The 21,807-nt window shown below is 36.5% G+C and overlaps 1 protein-coding gene across 3 annotated transcripts in view; it reads left to right on the top strand.

The window, feature by feature from the left end:
* The window catches only part of FSTL5 (follistatin like 5), an 856,262-nt gene that overhangs the window by 592,928 nt on the left and 241,527 nt on the right, over positions 1 to 21,807 (top strand). For all 3 annotated transcript variants that reach the window (XM_027866922.1, XM_027866921.1, XM_027866920.1), the window contains exon 6: positions 1,420 to 1,586. In XM_027866922.1, the coding sequence (XP_027722723.1) occupies positions 1,420 to 1,586 (167 nt within the window). The remainder of the gene's footprint in view (positions 1 to 1,419; positions 1,587 to 21,807) is intronic.

Genomic DNA, 21,807 nt, shown 5'->3' with positions numbered 1-21,807 from the left:
TGTGTGTGTGTGTGTGTGTGTGTGTGTGTGTGTGTGTGTGTGTGTGTATAGGGGAGATAGAGGGAGACAGTGTTTATGTGTGTATTAGAGTACACTACTGATGATTAATAATTAATTAGGTGATCAGGTGAAATTAATTAGGTAATCAGGTGAAATAGAACAATCTTGATTGTTATAGGGAAAAATAGAAAGTTCTTGATTTCTCTCTAAAGAAAACTTATATTTCTAATATCATTATTCTATTGCTGGTGGTGATGTTTGAATGAAATTCATGGAATAACAGTCTTCAAAGAATTAAAAATAATTATTACTAAGTTTTCAACGGAGAGGAGTGGGATGAATATAAGTATGCTGTAAAACGGTATATACAGTCAACTATGAAAGAGAGCCAGAGTGAGGCTGTAATCAAAGAAAAATAAGATAGACAATTTGTGTAGCAAGAGCTAAGGTTAACCAATGGGTATCCCATGTACTACACTGGTTTCTTCTGTATGTCAAAAACAAAAACAAGGAAAAATCTAGAATGTCAGGTGGAACACTTTTGGGAAAACATGGGCAAAAGTGACATAATGTGGTTAGGCAAAGGTAAGTTGCCATCTTTATCAGCAAAGGGAATATTTACTTCAATCAGATCACAAGTTCATTTGAGTATTGATTGCTGAGGACAAGGATATTTGTATTGTTTCCTCTGTTATCTTAGCAAAGGGAACCCAGTTTCACATTACTTAACAGAGCAGCAATATGGAGACATATTGGTCAGAAAGATCATAGTGGAAGGGCAAAAATATGATATGTGTTATGGAGTTATAAAATTTGTGGAACAGAGAGACTTTCTCAAAAGCGACTGAAGTAGGATTGAACCAAAGAGCTGGCTTTAATGACTATTTGGCAAATAAAATCTATCCTTTTCTCCTTTGATTTCCCAAACACCTTTTATTCCCTTTAAGTAGATTTGTGCTTCCCAGCATCATGAAGCATTTTATTCACTCACTTACAGCAGTATTCACTAAGCCAGCCAGCAATGATCTCACCTTACTACAGTATAAATCTAACAGTGAATAAATAACATCATTTTGATTTCAATGTGGATAACACACTAACATGTCGATTTGGCAGTTAAATAATTTATGTCTCTATTGAGTACAATCTATCAGGCTTATTATAACTCTATATATCTGAAATGCATTTCTCGTTGACTAGTTCTCTGCTTCACGATGAAGTTTGTCAATCAACTAAATTAGAGTGTCATACTGACCTTTAGGAAACTATCTATTATTACTATATTTTGTTTGAAGCCTTTTCCCTTTAATTCAAATTAAGGTGCTTAATTACTAGTATTCATAAACTCTGCACTAATTAACCTTGTAGAACCATAGGCTCATTAAAACTGACAACACTGTATCTTTTTTTTTTTTACAGAGGTTATCCAATTGAGTCTACCCGAGGATCAGAAACTGAGCATCACGGCAGCAACAGTTGGCCAGAGTGCTGTTCTAACCTGTGCTATTCAGGGAGCCCTGAGACCTCCCATCATTTGGAAGCGTAATCATGTGGTTCTAAATAACTTAGATTTGGAAGACATCAATGTAAGTACAAGGGGGAAAGAAAAGGAGATTTTGCTTCACGTGATGAATTTCATTCTAGTACTAACCTTGAGATACATGGGGCGTTTGATCCTTGTTAGCTGTCTGCCAGATGATCAGAGACTTTATCTTCTTAATTTGTAATAAGTCAAAAATCAGTCTTTGAAAGTCATGATATGATTTTTTTTTAAATGCTGGCTGTTTTGTGGTTTTATGTTGCTATATAAAAGAGTAGCACAACTGATCAATTTTACTGAAAAATGTTAAAATGGTTCTATAAAAGTTTTGTTTAGTTATGTAAAAACAACTTGCTATTCATTTCAGAGAAGAACTTATGAAACGGAAATTTGCTTTTAATTAACTTATGATCCAATGGAAAGTCATATGTGGTTTAATACATTGGAGTCAGGAAGTCCTGGGATCTACTTGTCTTTGACTCTCAGACTACTTTTAAAGTGCACATGCTATACAAAGGATGTGCTTAGTAGGTAGTCCTTGATATTTGACCCTCATTGAACCAGCATCATAAGAAAGTGAGGTTCCACACATTGCCATCCTTTGAGAAATGAGGAGGGGCAAAGAGGAAATTTTAGTGTGTATTTCCTCTACCACTGGGCATTTTTATAAAAATGACATCAAGTTAAAGCGCATGTCAGAAGCAACCTTAAAAACATAGGGCCCAAAAGCAAAGTAGACAGGGGCAGTTCCTGCTTTACTCTTTAGTGGTTGTGGGCATTTTATGGCTATTTGTCTGCATATAAGTTTCCCACCACATTTTATCATCAGCTGACAGAATTAGTGCCTTCTCACTCACTCACTGCATCACTGCCAAAGCAACAGCAGTACAATGTGGGTTTGTTATCCTTATTTGTAATATTCTAGGAACAACATTGGTTTCCATAAGTGAATCAACCACTCACAGTTTAGTCACTTTAAGTAACAAAAACCTTGAAAAAAAACACTTTAAAGAAATTTTCTGTTATCACATACTCCCCATACGCTGCCTTTTTTTTGTGGGGGGGAGGGTATAATTTTGTAATTGAAGATTGAGTTTTTATATCACATTCATTTCTAAGTACACCCCCCAATAGAGGTTTAGGAGTGGAGGTGGGCTGGAACCCCAAAATCACAACACGCGGATCCTGCCTGAAAGAATTCTCCCCAAATCTTCTTTCAGCCAAAGACAAGGTTTATTAGAACATCTGTCATATTGGCCAGATTCTTAAGGAATCTGAACATTAGTGATCTATTGGCTAACTTCTTAAGGAATCTGAGCAGTGGCTAGATTATAAGAATCTGAGAACCTTAATAGAGACAAGGTGGAATTTATATACAGAAAGACTCTGGGAGGGATCTAGGAGTGGCCAAGTAGTTTGGGGTGACTGGAGGAGGGGTCTAAGGAGGCTCTGGATGGGAGTGGCCAGTAAACTGGGGTGAGCAGGATGTCTAGGACCTGGACCAAGTGGCCAAGGGAGAATGGAGCCGAGCTAGGATTAAGGGTGGGAAACGGCCTGGGGCCAGAGGGAGATGAGACAATGGAGGGCTAAACTAGGTTAAGGGTAGCAGAGAATTAGGAGATTGGGTATAGCCACAATGAAAGGCCAGTTGATGGGATTATAGCCTCAGGGGAACTCCAGAGATTTGATCATGTGTGAAAGTCCAGGGTCTTTCCTTTTTGGGGTCTAGATCCCATTCTCATCACCCCCACAGAGCCACCAAGCCTTTCCTCATAACAAAGATTTAAAAAAAAAACGTTTAGAAAATCAAACTAACCCATCAGCTACATCTGACAGGTTTTATTTATGTAGAAAACACACACACACACACACACACACACACACACACACACGCATGAACTAAACCCATAGAAAATCAAATGAGACTCTTGACTTTTTTGGCTGGGGGCATTTCTTCCAAAGTACTGCACAGACATTAAGGAATCACATGTTTTGTGAATGAAGCTTCAGCAAAAAGAGACAGTATGGTTCACTTCTCTGTGAGCTAAACAATTTTCTTTCCCCAATATAGCCATTCTCTGGTTTTTAGACATGGTTGAACCTAAACCCATGTTCCTTCCCTCCCCTCCAGGATCCCTCCTCTCCCCCTGCACTCATATCATTAATGTCTGGCCCTGCATAAACTCTGATATATTTCTGAAATTATCTTTCCCCAGGATGATTCTTTAACTGCCACCTGATGTCACGGTCTTTCTTGCCAACCTTGTTTTTGCCTCATGGCAATCGCTACTTTGTTCTCATTGCTTAAGTACTTACCTCTGTTTAGTTCTCCTTCTGTACTCTTTCTCTACTATTCCTTAGGTAATAGATCCTTCTTCCTAAAAAATAATACAAGTTCTTGAGCAACTAAATTAAAGAGGGATCACACTAAAAGTAAAATCAGTGTTTAACTCTTCTAAGACTCCTCATGTAAATTTCCAGGCTATTCACTCCTATTCTTTACAATAGGTCCCATAGCTCCACCCTACACCAAGAGCCTTTTTTGGTGTTGTGGTAATCTCCTTCTAGGTGGCCTGCTCTATTGATTGTCCAGTTTTCTTACTAGAGTAAGCCATTCTTGGCCCTCTGTGTTTTGTTCCTATTCTCTGCTAGTTCTCAGATAGCATGTTTTCTACATATTCAACATTTCCCCAAATGCCTCAAGGTTCGAGAGGGGCCTTTCTGCTGTCTCCACCAGATTGTCTTCTGTTAACTCTCGTTCCAAACCCAGCTGGTATGTGACTCTCTTCTTATTGGTGGAGATCAGTATCTGGGAATTATATCAAGGGTGGAGCAGAGTTATATTTTCCTATTCTATGATTACTCCTGATAGCAGCTCTGAAAGTGTGGTCCAGGGACCTCTAAGCATCCAGAGACATTTTCAGGGGATATACAAGGTCAAAACAATTTTTAAAAAATGCTAATATGTTTTAATTCTTGATAATCATGAACATTGATAGATACATAATCTACATAAACAAATTCTCTTTGGAGAGCCCTCAATTTTTTTTAATTTATTATGTATTTTTAACGTTCTTTTCTTTTGATATTTTGAGTTACAGATTCTCTTCTTCCCAACCTTCCCTGAGGAAAGCAAACAACATGATATCATTTATACATGTGAAATCATGCGAAACGTATTTCCATAGTAGCCATGTCACAAAAAGCAGGAATTAAAAGTGAGGAAATTATACTTCAGTTTGCCCTCAGAGTTCAGCATTTCTTTTTCTGAAGGTGGATAACACATTTTTTTTTCTCCACTTGTTCTTTGGAATTGTCTTGGATCATTGTATTAATCAGAAAAGCCATGTCTTTCATAGTTGATCATCATTATGACGTTGATGTTACTGTACAAAATGATCTGGTCCTTTTCACATTTGTGTTTTTTTTTCCATTTGACCAGTTCTGCATTTTGAGGCATTGTTCAGTTAGTTTTTGTACTCAGTGGATTTTTGTGTCTCTTTTACCATTTGGCCAATTTTATTTTTATTTTATTATATTTTTAAAGTATTTTTCTGCCTCTTTTACAAAGTTGTTAATTCTCTTTTCATAATTTTCTTGTATCACTCTCATTTCTTTTCCCAATTTTTCCTTTTCCACGCTTATCTCTTTCTTTAAGTTTTTCAGGAATTCTTGTTGTGCTGCGGCCCAATTAGCAGTTGCTTTTTTTTTTCCTCTGAGGATTGTTTATGGCTTTTTATGGTTAAGTTTTTTTTTTTTTGGAAATTTGCTCATTTTCTCAGACTATTTCTTGACCTTGAATCTGCTCACTTTGGGGTGGGGAGACACTGTGCCAAGCTTCAGGCTTTTTTGTGCTTCTGTTTTCAAAGCTCATTCTGGCAGTCCACAGGTTGTCAATTCTTTGAAGGTGGTTTGTTCCAGAGAGAGGGGTGATCAATGCTCTCCTGGTCTGTACTCTGGTTTTTATACCTTCTTCTCTGTAGCCACAAGTAATAGTGCTCCTGTTGGCCCTCAAACTGTGACCAGGTTCCCTGCTGTCCTTGCAGCCACAAACACTAGCCCTCCCCTTGGCCCTGGAGCTCTGACCAGGGCTCCTGCTCCTTTATGACTGATCACAAACATTTCTCTATGTTCTAGAAATGTGATCCAGAACTGTTTATGGGCAATAGACTTGCCAGTCAGTGCTAGCTATACCTACTGTCAGCAAAAGGTCTCCTGTGGTCTCTTTCTGACCAATTGTCAGATTCTCTTGCTGTCTTTGTGCTGAGAGCTCCTAAATGTGCCGCCGCTGCTGCTGCTGCTGCTGCTGCTGAGGATGCCTCCAAGGTCTACTTCTGGTGCTCCTACCAAGCTGTGAGCCTGCACGCACCCTGGTGTTACAAACCTCTCCTATGAACCTACCAAGTTGTCTTAGGATAAAAAAATGTCTCTTTCTAAACTTTTGTTGCCTCTGATGCTCTAAAATTTAAATTAAATGCTGTTTTAAAGTTGTTTAGAGGGGAATATTGGGAGAGTTTAGCTAGATCCTAGTGTGTATGCCATCATCTTGGCTCTACCCTCCAACAATTTTTAAACACGTAAAGAAGTTCTGAGACAAACATATGTGTATGTGTATGTGTACCTGGATGAGGACATCTAAATTATTATGTTTCCTCTAGAAAGCACAGAAATCCAGGTAGGATAGAAACAAAGTGGGTAACTGCTTTTAGTTCAGATGCTTGTAATGCAAAAAGGGAAGGGGAAACTTATGCTTCCTTATGTATATCTCAGCTGTTATGTTTATCATCATCATCATTATTGTTGTTACTAGTAATAATAGTAATAACAACAAACCATGGAAACATGTATCATTACATATGAATTTTCATCTTGCAACAGCTGTTAAGTGCTTTAAGTTTGCCTGAAAAAAAATCAATGCAATTGTAATCGTATTAATTTAACAATACACAGGCACCATGGATTTCTGACGTAGCTTCATTTTTTCCTTTAAATTAATAAATCAAAGACAATAAAATACCAAAACTTAGCATTTAAACCAGAAGGATATTTCAAAAATAATTTCAAACATCTATGTTTGGGGGTAAGGATGTATATAGTATACACTGTGAGTACACAGTAAATATTAAACAATACTTGGTGTATGAAAATGATAAATGTGTATGTGCAAAATATGTAAGAGGTAATAATCCTGGATGTTCTGTATTGTTCAAATACAGGCCAAAAAAAAAAATCAACTGAGTTTCACCCTAGGGGCTCATCAACAATAGGAAATAAGACCTTCCTATAAGCATCTTATCCACTTTATAATATAAAAAAATTGACTTTATTGTGGAAATAAACAGTAAATGCAAAAGTGTTCTGTTGCCCTTTGCAAGATGTATACTTAAAGCATGTGGCCAGATAGCAACTGGATTTGAAGTATTCTATGGCTCAGTGGTGGACCATTTAGCATCAACTCTATTTCTGTTTGAAGGATTGTGTCTTTTCAATCATGAATTCTGCCATAGATAGGTAAAAGTACCTGTTAAAATTATTATTTACCTTGAATCTCCATGTTGACCATGGATATAAAGTACTTAGCTTTGCTCTCCTCTTTTCCAATTTAAACTCTTCAGTCTTCACAGAAAAGCAAACACTTAGTGTAAGTTCTTCCTTGGCCACAAATAATTGTACCCCTCAGATTTTACCCCCTGATCCTTTCAGTGTTGCAAACTTGAACCTTGTGATAATCATTCTAGACCTTTTTTTTTTCAATCTGCACAGAATCATAAGTAATTTCTGTGTTGAAAGGGATATTAGGAAATATATAGCCCAGTCAGTATTTTAAAATCACAGAATCAGAGAATGTGAGAGTTGAAATAGATCCTATCAAACAACCTGGACCCCCCCCAAAATCCCTTATATCACATGCCTGGGAATAGTTATTTAACTTTGTTTTGAACAACCCCATGAAGCCTGTTAATACATTTAGTGTTCAAATCATGGTAATTTTCATTGGTATCACTTTACCCGTTACAGCCTCCATGTAAAGGGATATGGAACAAGCCCACAAAACAAACTATTTTGCCCAGTTCGCTGCATTTTTGCAATAGGTATTTTCTTTAGTGTCTTAGAATAGTGATCAATGAGAATTTTTAAATGAGTTGTAAATAAATGAACCCTTTTCGTATTCCTTGAAACAGAGTAGGAAAATGATACCTCAGTGTTTAGTGTACCTGGCTCACAGTAGGGAATTAGTAAGTGTTTGTGGCTTGATTATCACAGAACGTAACTTTTTAGGCAATGTACAAAGTCTCCATACCTGGTTTTTTTTTTGTCAAACAGTTGCTGATTTAAAAAAAATAAGAAATATTCAGTTTTTTACAGATATTAAACCTTGAAAGTGGTCAATTAAAACCTTCTCAACGGCAATGGAACTTTAGTAAAGTTGACTTATGACCTTGTCTAGTTAATTTGTCTGTCACTACGATTATCAATCATGACTTCTTGAACTATATATATATATATAATTACAGATATTCAGTTTTCTAAAATAAAATAATTTTACATTGAAATAAACATTTTCATTCTACTATCCCTATTTCCTTTACATATGGAAGAAACAAGGTGTGCATTTTTCTTATATTCTAGTCTCTCTAATATTAACCAATGTATTTGAACATGATAATATCTTTGAAAAGTAAATTAAATAAGAAGTTCTTTTAAATTTGACAATATTTGTTGTCTTGCAGTAGTAGGTATTTAACAATTTTTGAATCCCCTGAATTTTCATTTTGACTTAGGGATTTTTTCCCCCGTGGGGATTTATGAAATTATAATCTTCCACTGAGTTCCATCGTCTTCCTTTGTTACCTTTGTGTCTCCTTTGAATGTGTGTGTGTGTGTGTGTGTGTGTGTGTGTGTGTGTGTGTGTGTTTATTTTTACCCTGATCACTCTAGGCAACTCTGAATAAATTTACTTTTTAATGCGATATTTTCTCCTTTATATTTCTTCATTTTTCTACTTTTCTCTTCAAACATTCTTCTTATATCCCCCCCTAAAAATGTCTCAAAAGTATTTCCCACCCTATATTTAATCAGAAATGTTTACCATAAATATTCACACTTGGAGGAAAGTTTTGTGGAAATGAGTAACCACAGAAATCATACATTTTCATATCAAATCAACAATTATTTTTAAGTACCTGTTATTTACAAGTTAGGTAGTTCTGTGACACAGTGGACAGATTGCCAGACCTGGAGTCAGGAAGACTCATCTTCCTGAGTTAAAATCTGGCCTCAGATACTTACTAGCTGTAGAACCCTGGACAAATCCCTTCACCCTCTTTGTCTCAGTTTCCTCATTTGTAAAATGAATTGGAGAAGGAAATGGTAAAGCACTCTAGTATCTTTGCCAAGAAAATCCCAAACGGGGTCACAAAGAGTCCACCACATCTGAAAACAACTGAACAACTGTTTACAAGGCTATGCAAGGACCAAGAATACAAATATAAAAAGCTGAAAATATTCCTGCTCTCAAATAACTTTTATGATCTTTTCTGATGCTAACTCTCATAGAAATGTGGGGCTGCATCTCACCAAGAAGTAGGCTTCCTGTGGAACAAAGATATTTTTATATGCGCATAGATAACCATAAGTTAAAATATTTGACAATTTTAACACTAGGTTGAAGTAAATACATGGATTTTACTTTATATGTCTCTACTGTAAAAAAAAAAGTGAATAAAGATTTAAGGACAGAAGGATCTCAGTTTGATCTGATAAGAAGAGTGCAGAATTCTCTGATTACTTCATCCTCAAAAAACCCTCAGGGTGAATCACTTCTTTCATGAATAATCACTCTGGAATCACTCTGGATAATGATTTTTTTAAAATTTGGTATGGACATTAAATATTCTTATTAATACATCATTAGGAAATATATTTTTCTTTAAGTTTGTGGTTTTTAATAATCAGATTGACTTTTTAAATTTTACTTTTAGACCATTTCAAGCTACATCTTCAAATTTATATTGCCAGTAAAATGTCATATAGAAATTCATGTTATTTGTGCAGTTAAGGTTAATACACCTGAACTGGAATGTCTGCTTATGGGAAATGCCAGGGATTACAATAAAAGCTAATTTTTTTTAAACAATATTGAATCAATTTTTACCTCACTTTACTTAATTCATCCCTTTCCTTCCTACAGTAAAAATGTATTCAGGAAAGTAATGCTTTTTTTTTTTAAATTTAGTAATTGAATACCTCAATTTACATGAAACTTTTTATCAACTTATTTATATGATAGAATCCTAAAGCATCTATGACTGTCAGAAGCCAAGCACAATCATAATGTGGCTCCAGAATGTCCATGCCATGGACAGTGTGTACTGAGTATCATAAAGGGTATTTTTACAGTATGTTCCTTGGCTGAGCTTGGAGAGTGTAATTTGAACCACAGCTATAAATCATGTAATACATAATTTTCTTCCCCATCATTTAGGGGAGAGGGGAATTTCTCAGCCTGGGTTCCTAGAAAGCCCAGAGTGGATTCTATCCAGCAATTGGGAAAAACAGCAGATCAAATAAAGGGAATAGCCAAACTGAAAGGAAAAAAAAGATTATTACCTTTCTAAGGAAGGCTTTGCTTGGAGGAACTTTAGCCTTCAAGATTCTAGGATTTCTTATGTATCTCTTCAGGACGTCATAGAGTACACAACCAATCAGTAACATTCCTTGACTTGTAACTGGACCAATGGGAATATTGTTCTACCATAAAAGGAAACCTGAATGCTGGACTTCCCACACCAGTGATTAGCTCAACGGTTTGGTTACCTGATTGTTCAACTAGGCTTTTAGTGCTAGCATACAAGTTAATGGTTCTTGCAGATGGCAAGTTTGAAAGTCCCTATCAGAGGAGAGAAAAAGGTTACCATTTTAGATGCACAATATGTTTCTAAAATAGTATTCTGTCTGTTTCTTTGTCTCTGTATCTTTAAATTCTCTGTTGTCTCAAGCTCTCTGTATGATTATGTCTCTCTTATCTCTATGTGTTTCTCTCTATTGCAGTCTCTGTCTTCATCTCTGTTGATGTCCTTTCCTCTATCTTCATCTCTGTTACTGTCTCTTCCTCTGTCTTCATCTCTCGCTCTCTCTGTCTCTCTCTCTGTCTCTGTCTCTCTCTGTCTGTCTGTATCTCTCTCACCTCTAAACTGAGAAGTAGAGGAATAGGACATGGTATTATAATATGATTCCATTTTGCTAGATAATTTGTTTTCCCACATTCATTTTCCATTGATGTATTAGAGGAATAAAGATGCCAATCTAATACAGAAAACAAAGCACAAGGTTAGATGTGTGTGTGTGTGTATGTGTGTGTGAACAAATATCTTTCCTTATCTTTTAACACAACCCTATCATTTGCAGCTTTTTTCTCCAGGTGTCAGATATGTTCAGAACTAGATCCACCTGTGCAGCAAGGTGCAATAATCTGATTTGGATAGTGGTAGAAATAGTCACTTTTTTTTTTTTAGAGTTCCAAGAGATTTTACTTCAAATAGCAAAATTATACTGATCACATCTTAGGGCTAGGTTGTTATTGTTGTTCCCAAACTATTATAATAATATATAAGGCCTTGCTAGTTTAAATTAATCTTAGAGCAGAAATCAAGCATTTACAAATTTAGAATAAACCACATTCTGGGGTGTTACGTACTTCAAATACATGATAGTTGATTCAAAACCCCCAGAAAAATGCTGGCCACTGTAAGCCTCCTGATTAACAAATATTTGTATTGCATATTAACCACTAAAGCAAAATAAAATCTCTTAATCTACAACCTGTTGTTACTAAGTTGGCTCAAGGATGTAATTCACACTATTTATTTTACATATTATTATACATACATATTTAAGAGTACAGTTTCATAATTTTTCGAAGTGATGGCAAAACAATCTATTAGTTCTTTTTATGTAAGCAGACTTGTAAGTCCTCCCACTGTGGCCCAGAGCATTTTTTTCTTTTTTTCTTTTTTTTATGGTAATTCTTATTTTTTTTTTGTTTTCAACATTTACTTCCACAAGATTTTGAGTTCAAAATTTTCACTGCATCTCGCCCCTCCCCCCACCCCAGGATGGCATGCATTCTGAATATCACTTCCCCTCGTCTGCCTTCCCTTCTATCTCTCCCCCCCTTCTCTTATCCCCTTCTCCTTCAGTTTTCCTGTAGGGCAGGATGGATTTCTGTACCCCATTTCCTGTTATTTCTTACTTCCCAGTTGCATGTGAAAACATTTTTTTTAAACATGTGTTTTTAAAACTTTGGGTTCCAAATTTTCTCTTTTCCTGCCTCCCCACCCACCCTCATTGATAAGGCAAGCAACTAAATATAGGTTATATATGTGTAGATATGCAAAACACTTCCATAGTAGACATGCTGTGAAATACTAACTCTATTTCCCTTAATCCTATCCCACCCTCCCATTTATTCTATTCTTTCTATTGATCCTGTCCCTCCTCAGAAGTATTTGCTTCTGATTACCCCCTTTCCCAATCTGCCCTCCTCTCTATCATCCCCCTACTCTCTTGTCTCCTTCCCCCCTATTTTCCTGTAAGGTAAGTCAGATTTCCATAACCAATTGAGTGTGTATGTTACTCCCTCAAGTCAAATCCTATGAGAATAAGATTCACTCATTCCCTCTCACCTTTCCCCATTTCTCCTCCACTGTAAGAGCCTTTTCTTTTCTGTTTTTTTTTGTGAGATAATTTACTCCATTCTACCCCTCCCTTTCTCCTTCTGCTAGTATAATTCTCTCTCACCCCTTAATTTTATTCTCCAGATATGACCCCTTCATCTTCAACTCACCCTGTGCCCTCTATCTATCTATCTATCTATATTTATAGGTACATACATATAATTTTTTTCCCTCCAACTAACCTAATACTGACAAAGGTCTCATGAGTTACAAATATCTTTCCACACAGGAATGTAAGCAGTTCAACCTTAATAAGTCTCTTATGATTTTCTCTTTCCTGTTTACCTCTTCATGTTCCACTTTAGTCTTGTATGTGAAAATCAAATCTTCTATTTAGCTCTGGTCTTTTCATCAAGAATGCTTGAAAGTCCTCTATTTCACTGAATGACCATTTTTCCTTGCAGGATTATACTCAGTTTTGCTGGGTAGGTGACTCTTGGTCATAATCTTATCTCCTTTGCCCTCCAGAATATTATATTCCATGTCCTCTGGTCCCTTAATGTAAAAGCTGCTAAATCTTGTGTTATCCTGATTGTGTTTCCACAATACTTGAATTGTTTCTTTCTGGCTGCTTGTAATATTTTTTCCTTGACCTGAGAACTCTGGAATTTGGCTACAATATTCTTAGGAGTTTTCCTTTGGGGATCTCTTTCAGGAGGAGATTGGTGGATTCTTTCAATTTCTATTTTGCCCTGTGGTGCTAAAATATCAGGGCAGTTTTCCTTGATAATTTCTAGAAAGATGATGTCTAGGCTCTTTTTTTGATCATGGCTTTCACATAGTCCAATCATTTTTAAATTCTCTCTCCTGGATCTATTTTCTAGGTCAGTTGTTTTTCCAATAAGATATTTCACACTGTTTTCTAATTTTTCATTCTTTTGGATTTGTTTTACATTGTCTTGATTTCTCATAAAGTCACTAGCTTCCAATTGCTGTATTCTAATTTTTAAGGAAGTATTTTCTTCAGTAAGCTTTTGGACTTCCTTTTACATTTGGCCAATTTTGCTTTTCAGGGCATTCTTCTCCAGATTGGCTTTTTGGACCTCTTTTGCCATTTGGGTTAGGCTATTTTTTCAGGTGTTATTTTCTTCAGTATTTTTTTGGGTCTCCTTTAGCAAGCTGTTGTCTTGTTTTTCATGATTTTCTTGCATCACTCTCAGTTTTTTCTCTACTTCTCTTACCTGCTTCTCAAAATCTCTTTTGAGCTCTTCCAAGGCCTGGGACTGATTCGTATTTTTCTTGGAGGCTTTGGGTGTAGGAGCTTTGGCTTCATTGTTTTCTTCTTGCATGTTTTGATCTTCTTTGTCACCAAAGTAAGATAATATAGTCTGACTCTTTTTGCACTGCTTACTCATGATCCCAGCCAATTACTTGAGTTTTAAACTCTTTGTTAAGGTAAGAGTCTTCTTCCAATGTGGAGAATGTACTGTCCCAAGCTTTGGGGGTTTGTACAGATGTTTTCAGAGATACTTCTAGGGACCTGATAATTTTCAGTTCTTTCAAGGTGCTATGATAAGGGGCGAGGTGTTTTCTCTCCACTGCCACAACAAGCTCCACCACACCAGCATTCCTCCTCACCCCAGGACCGCCCCTCAGAACTGTGACCCAGATCTAGGCATGGGCAAAGCGAGAAATTGTTGCCTCAGCACTGGCAAAGAGATCCCTTCAATCCCTCTCTGCTCAGCCACTCAATTCCCCCTCAGTCTATGGGCCGGAAGCTCAGGAAACAGCAGTGGCCCTGGGCCGTGCTCCAGACTTGTGGCTGAGACCTAGCTCCTCTCTCACCGCAGTCACAGACTTTTCCCACTGACCTTCCAACTTGTCTTTGGTATTCATGGGTTGAGAAGTGTGGAAACTATGACAGCTGTTAGTGATTCACTCCTCTGAGGCCTGCTCCAGGTTTGCTGTGGCCTGCACACCCACGCCAAACTGCGCTCCTCTCCCTGCGTGGCACTTTTTCAACCATCCAGGCTGTCTTTGGCTGGAAATTTGTTTCACTCTGTCTTCTTGTGGGTTCTGCTGCTTTAGAATTTGTTTAGAGTCATTTTTTATAGGTATTTGGAGGGATTTGAGGTGAGGGCTCAAGCAAGTCACTGCTTTCCCTCTGCCATCTTGGCTCTGCCCTCCCAGAGCATTTCCACATATTTTCAATAACATATACTGAGGCTGTTTGTCAAAACTCTGATCTAGACCTGGCTGTCATCATCATCATCATCATCCACATCAATCAACAAGAATTTATTAAGCAACTGGCATGTCCCAAGGATAGCTAATATGAAAGTTCTTGCCATCAAAGATATTACAATCTGTTATCATTACCATCAGTATAATTATTAACAACTGAAACCTTAATATCTGCCGAGGTTCTTTCAATACACGTTGTCTCATCTGAAGCAGAGGTAACCCTGGATATGCCTAAGAAACTTAATAGCTGTGGGGTCTTTGGCAGATCACTTAACTTTTCTGGGCTCAGTTTCCTTACCTGTATATCAAAGGAGTGAACCCGCTGGCCTCTTAGGAGCCTTCCAGTTCTAAATCTATGATACTATCATCCCTAAATTTCCACTTATAGTACATAAACTCATGAAGGTTTTGAATTTTTGGATTAATATTTAAACTTTCAGTTTCTTTTCTTTTTTAAACCCCACTACAATGGTTTTCAGGCAAACTAGTATTTTTCATTCACGTTACAGTTGTTTTGCCTTTGAGTCACTTAACAGTGAAACCCATTATGAAAAAAACCAGTGTTAAACTCAATTTCAATTATTATATGTCTCTGAAATATAATGGCAATAGCTAAAATTGGTATAACACAATTATGTTTTGCAAAGTGAAAAATTATCAAATTTGAACCCACAGCAATTTGGGGGGGAGCTTTTTTTTGTGAGACAATAGGGTTGGAAAGAGGTTCAGGATCCCTCATTTTAACTGTGCAGAGGTCTTTTGATAATCAAACTCCATCTGCGAATGCCGATAGCAGATGTTCTCTACAGCTTATAATTACTAAGAGTGCCAGATCATTGACAAGTTAAATTACATGCCCTGATTCACAAGGTATATAAGGGAAAATCTTCCTGACTCAGAGGTCAACTTTTTATCTAGAAACCATGGTGTCTCTCATGGGGTAAGTACGTTAGGCACTATTATCCTTCTTTCATAATGAGGAAAGTTCAGAAATTCAGAAAAGGTAAGAGATTTATCCATGCTCTAACAGTAGGTGAGTGAGCTGAAATTTTAACTTGAGTCTTTTTAACGGCAGGCCTACTGCATTTGTCATTATTGCACATCACCTCTCAAGAACTTTTAGTTAAAATTCTTATTCTTAATCATTCTCCATGTCAAAGGAGAAAGTAACATAGGTTTCTTTGCACAGAAATATAGTAAATATTTATAAATGTAAGGCATCAACAATATACTTCAAAACAGTCAGTGTTTCTGAGAAGGAAATTTAAGAATGTTAGGAATCACTTGTTCAACTAGAAGTACAGTGTTAACAGCATTTCTTCAAAACAGCAGTAAAGAGAATAATAAAAGGTATTAAAATATAAAATTAAAACATATTGGAAAGGGGGATAAAATACTCATTAATGAGTTTTTATTGAAGGAAGTGATGGTGACATTACTGAATGATGCTAATTAGAAAGCATATACCCCCCAAAAAGCATCAATAAAATTGAAAAAAAAACCCAGAAAACTTACATGAGTACCCTGAAATTTCATTGCTGTCTCAAAACTGCTTCGTTCTCATGGGAAGCATATTGAGGAGAACAAAAATTTGTTCAAAACATGTTAATGTATACTTTTCTTCCAGAAAGATTTTGACTTTTTAAAGTTTTCCCTTACCTCTGCATTGTTTCTGGAATGTGATAGCAGGTATATAATTTTAAAACGATGTCTTCATTTACTTCAGTGATTCTACAGTTTTTTTTGAAGGAGGGGGAAGTATCCTTTCCATTGACACAAATTACAGTCCCATACCTTGTAGGTAATTACTGTGGTCAATGTTCTGGTAATGAACTGGCCGATATACAAGGCCTTGATCTAGCATATACTCTCTTCAGCAGGCATACCTGATTTCAAGAATCTAGGATCAACATTTAGTTACTGTTTAAATGAGTCATTTATTTTTAATCCTCTCATTCTCGTCCTTTTGATTAACAAAAGGCCATCCCACTGCATCCAGGGCCATTTCTAGTCATCCTGATCTGTATCTTGCCACTGGATCCAAATGGCTCTATAGGAAAAAGTGAGGCTAGTGACTTTGCATGGCACCCCTTCACTTAAATCCAATTCACTTGCATGTCATGGCATCACCCCCCTCTTGTCATGGTCCTCTGTGAGAACAAAGGACAAACCATAACCTGTAAGTAGACCAACCTACCCCATTGGGGACGCAACTGGCCAGTTCCAGTAAGGCAACTGAGCTTCTCTTTTCCTCCTCTCTCCTCTCTTCTCTAACAGCAATAGATAGAAATGATACTAGGACAAGTTACTATTTTACTACTTTTTTTTTTAAATAGTGCTTTGGTGACTATTGCACAAGTGAATTAAAAACTGCTTTTCTTTGGTTAAATAATAGTGTTAGGGTGTAAGCTGTAGGCTCAGTGAAAGCATCCTAGGTAAACTCCAGCAGCAGACAACAGGGATTATATAGAACATATTTTGTATTTTAATCCTATGGGCCAGATCTCCAGCCAATTCTTTGAAGATTTTTTTTTTGTTTGTTTCATGTAGAATTAGAAGATTGTGAATATTGTGGATGACAACATCTCTTAAAAATTGAAATTAAGTATGTGTCAATCGATGCAATATCCAAATGATATATTTTTAATCTGTGAAATTGGTCCAGTTCCAGTATAGTTTGTTGATTTTTATCTCCAAAAAGTTTTGAGGTCTATATTTATAGTATAATAGTGAACTTCTAATGTGTAGTTTCAACCACCAGGTAATGTTTTGATAGGTATTTTGAAGATATCATACTTAGACATTCTTCACCATTTTCCTGTGTTATCTTCATTGTTCTCTAGAGTCAAGCTCCAGTTGTTCTATTTCAGTTTGCTTAAAACCATTGGTTATCATGAGCAAATTGAAGTGCTTTGGCTTTGAATGATCATGTATTTATCATAACTGATAGTTTTAAAATTCTGTTTGTATCATTTTTATTTCCATGTTCCCTAAAAGTGAGATTAACTTAAAAAGCTTATCAAAAAGAACAATAGGGGCAGCTAGATGGCGCAGTGGATAGAGCACCTGCCCTGGAATCAGGAGGATCTGAGTTCAAATCTCAGACACATGATACTCACTAGTTGTGTGACCCTGGGCAAGTCACTTAACCCTGATTGCCTTGCAAAACAAACAAACAAACAAACAAAGAATAAATCCTTGTAGTATATGAAAAAGGGAAAAGAAAGCAAATTACCAACTAAAAGTCACTGAAGGGAAAGAATGAAAGGAAGTCTATATCCAGTATTTACCGAGTTGAGATACACACTGCAGATATACCCATTATGTCATAGGCTATATTAATGGCTGAAACAAAACTAGAGTTAACAAAATCAACATTTTTTTCATTTACTGACATCTGTATGAAGGAAAGAGGTATCCAGTTGGTACAGTGGTTAGAGCACCATGCCCAGAGTCAGGAAGACCTGAGTTCAAATGCGGCCTCTTACTAGCTATATGATCCTGAGCAAGTCACTTAACCATGTTTACCTTAGTTTCCTCATCTGTAAAATGAGCTGAGAAGGAAATGGCAAACTATTCCAGTATCTTTGCTAAGAAAACCCCAAATGGAGTCACAAAGAGCTAGGCATGACTGAAATTACTGAATAACATGAATGAAACAATATATTTCAGATAGGAACATATTTTTAAGCATATGTGCCCTAAAACATGATGGCATCGATGAGTCCTGAGTAGAGTAAAAGTCAGAGACTCCTTCTCCCTGCCGTCATATGGTTTACTGCCCCTGTGACTATCATCTGAATATATCCTCTTATATTGGTGAATTCAGTAAAATTGTATCTTCTCTGTTACCGTTATCTTCCCTGAACACGAATTTCCAATTAGCAAACCTCCTACTCCTACAGTATAATTTATTAACATATATGTGTCTGTATTCATAGTTTTATTTTCTGATAAAGTAATTTTCTGATATATATGTATATATGTACATATATGTATACACATACATATATATTTTAATGGTCAAGAAAAAAACATACAGAAACAACACTAGCATATGACAGTATATCTAGGGGTGGGGAACCTGTGGCCTCAAAGTGAAGTTTGGATTCTGTCAAAGGGCCACCCTCAAGGACCTAGAGGGCCACATGTGGCCTCCTCAAGACCATAGGTTCCCCACCCTTGAACTATATGCAATATTTCACATCCATACACCACTCCACGTCCTAAACTTCTCTGATGAAAGAAGGATGAACATTGACATCTCTTCTCTGTGACCATGCTTGATCATCAGTTTCATTTTATTGTTCTTTTTAGTTTATATTATTAGTCATTTTATGTATTGTTCTTTCAACTCTTTATTTTGTATTAGTATACATATACGTATATATGCATATATATGTACACATACACACATATATTCATATTTTTCTGAACTTCCGCTATTCATCATTTTGTTTAGTGCAGTGATACTATGTTACATTCATATACCGTAATATATTTAGCTATTTCCCATTCTATGAGTACCTACTTTCTTTTCAGTTGTTTGTAAACATTAAAACAGATGTGGAATTTTAAATACAAAAACTATTTGAATTGTCCACTTCATCCAGACAAAGGGGAAGTTTCCATACACTATAGCTTATTTGTTAGTGTCCCTAGAACAACTGTGCAGCTTTCCTTTAGGTAATCACTAGAGTTGCGTGGTTCAGGAGTGGGGAACTTGTGTCTTCAAGGCCACGTGTGTCCCTGTAGGTCCTCAGGTGGGGCCCTTTGACTGAATCCAAACTTCACAGAAAAAATCCCCTTAATAAAAGGATTTGTTCTGTAAAATTTGGACTCAGTGAAAAGGCCACACCCAAGGAAAGTCCCTATGTGGCCTTGAGGCTGCAGGTTCCCCGCCTCTGACTTAGTTCAAGAGCATTAGTTCATAGATTGGTAGTCTGAATATTCTGTCATAAGAAATTTTGCCATCATGCTAAGATATTCTGAGGCTTAAATGTAAGTTGTGAACCTCAGGAGTTCTAAATCGGAAAGTTTGTATAACTCTGGAAGGATCCTATTTTGAAATGACTAATTATTTGGTGTGGTGGGGGAAGAACACATTGATATTATGTATCCAAATAATTTTTTTTTTTTGTAAGTGATCATGAAACACACACACACACACACACACACACACACGCACACAACTTAGAGGATCCATCCCCAAGAAAGAGAGGCCTGAGCAAAGCCAGTGACTTTTGACTTTGATCTGTGGAATGGATTAGATAGAAAGAGAAGTGGATAGATCATAGACAGATGTGTTGATAAACAGAGAGATCGTACTTTATACATGCCAGGTATCATGCTAAATCCTGGGAATACAAATAAAGTAAGGAAGATGGTTCTTACTCTCAAAGGACTTACATTCTAAGAGGGAAAGAGAAAAACAAAAATAGAAGCTATCAAGATGGAGGGGTGTTGGGAAGGAAAAGGTATCTCAAGGTGGGCAAAGTTTCTGACAAGAAGATAGAACAATCCAGGACTGAGATAAACTCACCCCAGATGAGGTCAAGGAAAGTGGGTCTACATTCTGTTTACCCCAAGGTGTGTCTGACTGTAATTTTAGCTTAATTTGATCATTTAAAAATGATTATTTCTAGCTGGAAAGTAACCTATGGCACTGAATTAGACTCAAACAGGAATATTTTTCCCTATGGTTTCACCTACCTACATGAAAATAGTTCCTCTAAAGTCTATTGTCTTCATTTCTAATAGCATGTTTATTCTTTTCAGGGACAGAAAAATAGGTGGAATTTTGTTTTTATTGGTATAAGAAATTCCTGGGTGAGGATATTTTTTTTTCTTCTATGAAAGTCTTTACCTACTCTGCAACTTATAGTGTAAGATCCCTAGAGTAGGAAGAGCTTGATGGACTTGCCCAGGGTCTCACAGCCTGTAAATTTCAAAGGCAAGACTTTATCTCATCTTGTCTTTGAAGCAAATTCTTTGTCCACTACACCACATTACCACATGGCTTTTCTTTTATAGCTTCTCAAATTGTGAATAAAGAGGTTTTTAATAATCCAAATATAGGAAAAATTTAACCATCTAATTTTCACAACTATTGACATACACTTTGAAAAATCCAAAGGTCATTTCCATGCCACCACAAAGATGTTAGCAGAGGACAGCCAATTCTAATTCCCCTACTATATATTTATCCCTGAAAATATCCCGGTGTCTTAGCCTTCTTTTGTTTCCTCAAAATTCTCAATTTAATATTGTGTCGATATTAGATATTGATTAAATATTTCTTGAGTTGAGTATGTTACGGAAATCATTTGTTCATTCTTTCAAGCAACTAGATGGCACAGTAGACAGAGTGCTGGGCCTGGAGTCAAGAGGACCTCAGTTCAAACGTGGCCTCAGACATTTAGTAACTGTGTGACCCTCGGAAAATCACTTAACATCTATCTGCCTTAGTTTCCTCAGTGGAAAAGTGGAAATAATAATAGTACCTAATTTACAGGGTTATTGTGAGGATCAAATGAGATAATATTTGTAAAATTCTCATCAAATTGCACATAGTAGACACTTAAATGTTTGTTTACTTCCCATTCATTCATTGATTTGTAAAAGCCTTTGATCTGAGCTTGGAATTGGAGGGTGTGCACACTAGGTATCTCCTCCATCTATAATTTGTTCAAAAGCATAGAGATGGAAATTAGAATGATGTGTGTGGGCAACAGCAAGTAAGGAAATTTGAAAAGTGACAAGAGATGAGTAAAGGTTTGATTTCAAAGAAGTGTTGGTTCAATTGAAATGAATAGTGTATAGTAATATACACTAAATATATAGCGAGAGATATCCCCATGGTTTTAAGGCATTCTTCCAAAGTATTTTAGAGCCCAATAGCAGGAATGAACTGAAGGGGTGTACTAGGGTTAAGAATTGGCATGACAGATCTGACAGAAGGTCAAGGGGCATTCTGAATGAATGATTGCAAGAGAATATCTGTTTGAACACTGGGGATAAAATGCAAACTTAAAAATTCATTCTGTTTGCCTGCTATTACTTAATGGACTAAAGTGATTGCAAACTTGCCTTTTTGGCTTCCCTGAACACTTGAGAAGTTATATTGCTGTCATCTGTCTTTGTTATAACTGTCTGAGACTATAACGAATTGTACTCTGATGTAATATTTTATGCATCTTGGGTGCTTTCTCTTATTTACAATTTCAAAAATGAGGCCACTAATCATTTCTTACAATTTTAAAATATGGAGCTATATTTCTAACAAGAAGGTGTCTCCTTTACACACACACACACACACACACACACACACACACACACACACACACA

This window comes from Vombatus ursinus, unplaced genomic scaffold (assembly GCF_900497805.2).
Source record: "Vombatus ursinus unplaced genomic scaffold, bare-nosed wombat genome assembly UNPS02014784.1, whole genome shotgun sequence".
NCBI lineage: Eukaryota > Metazoa > Chordata > Mammalia > Diprotodontia > Vombatidae > Vombatus > Vombatus ursinus.
Note: the sequence above shows the minus strand (reverse complement) of the source record. Positions and strands in the feature narration are given on the sequence as shown.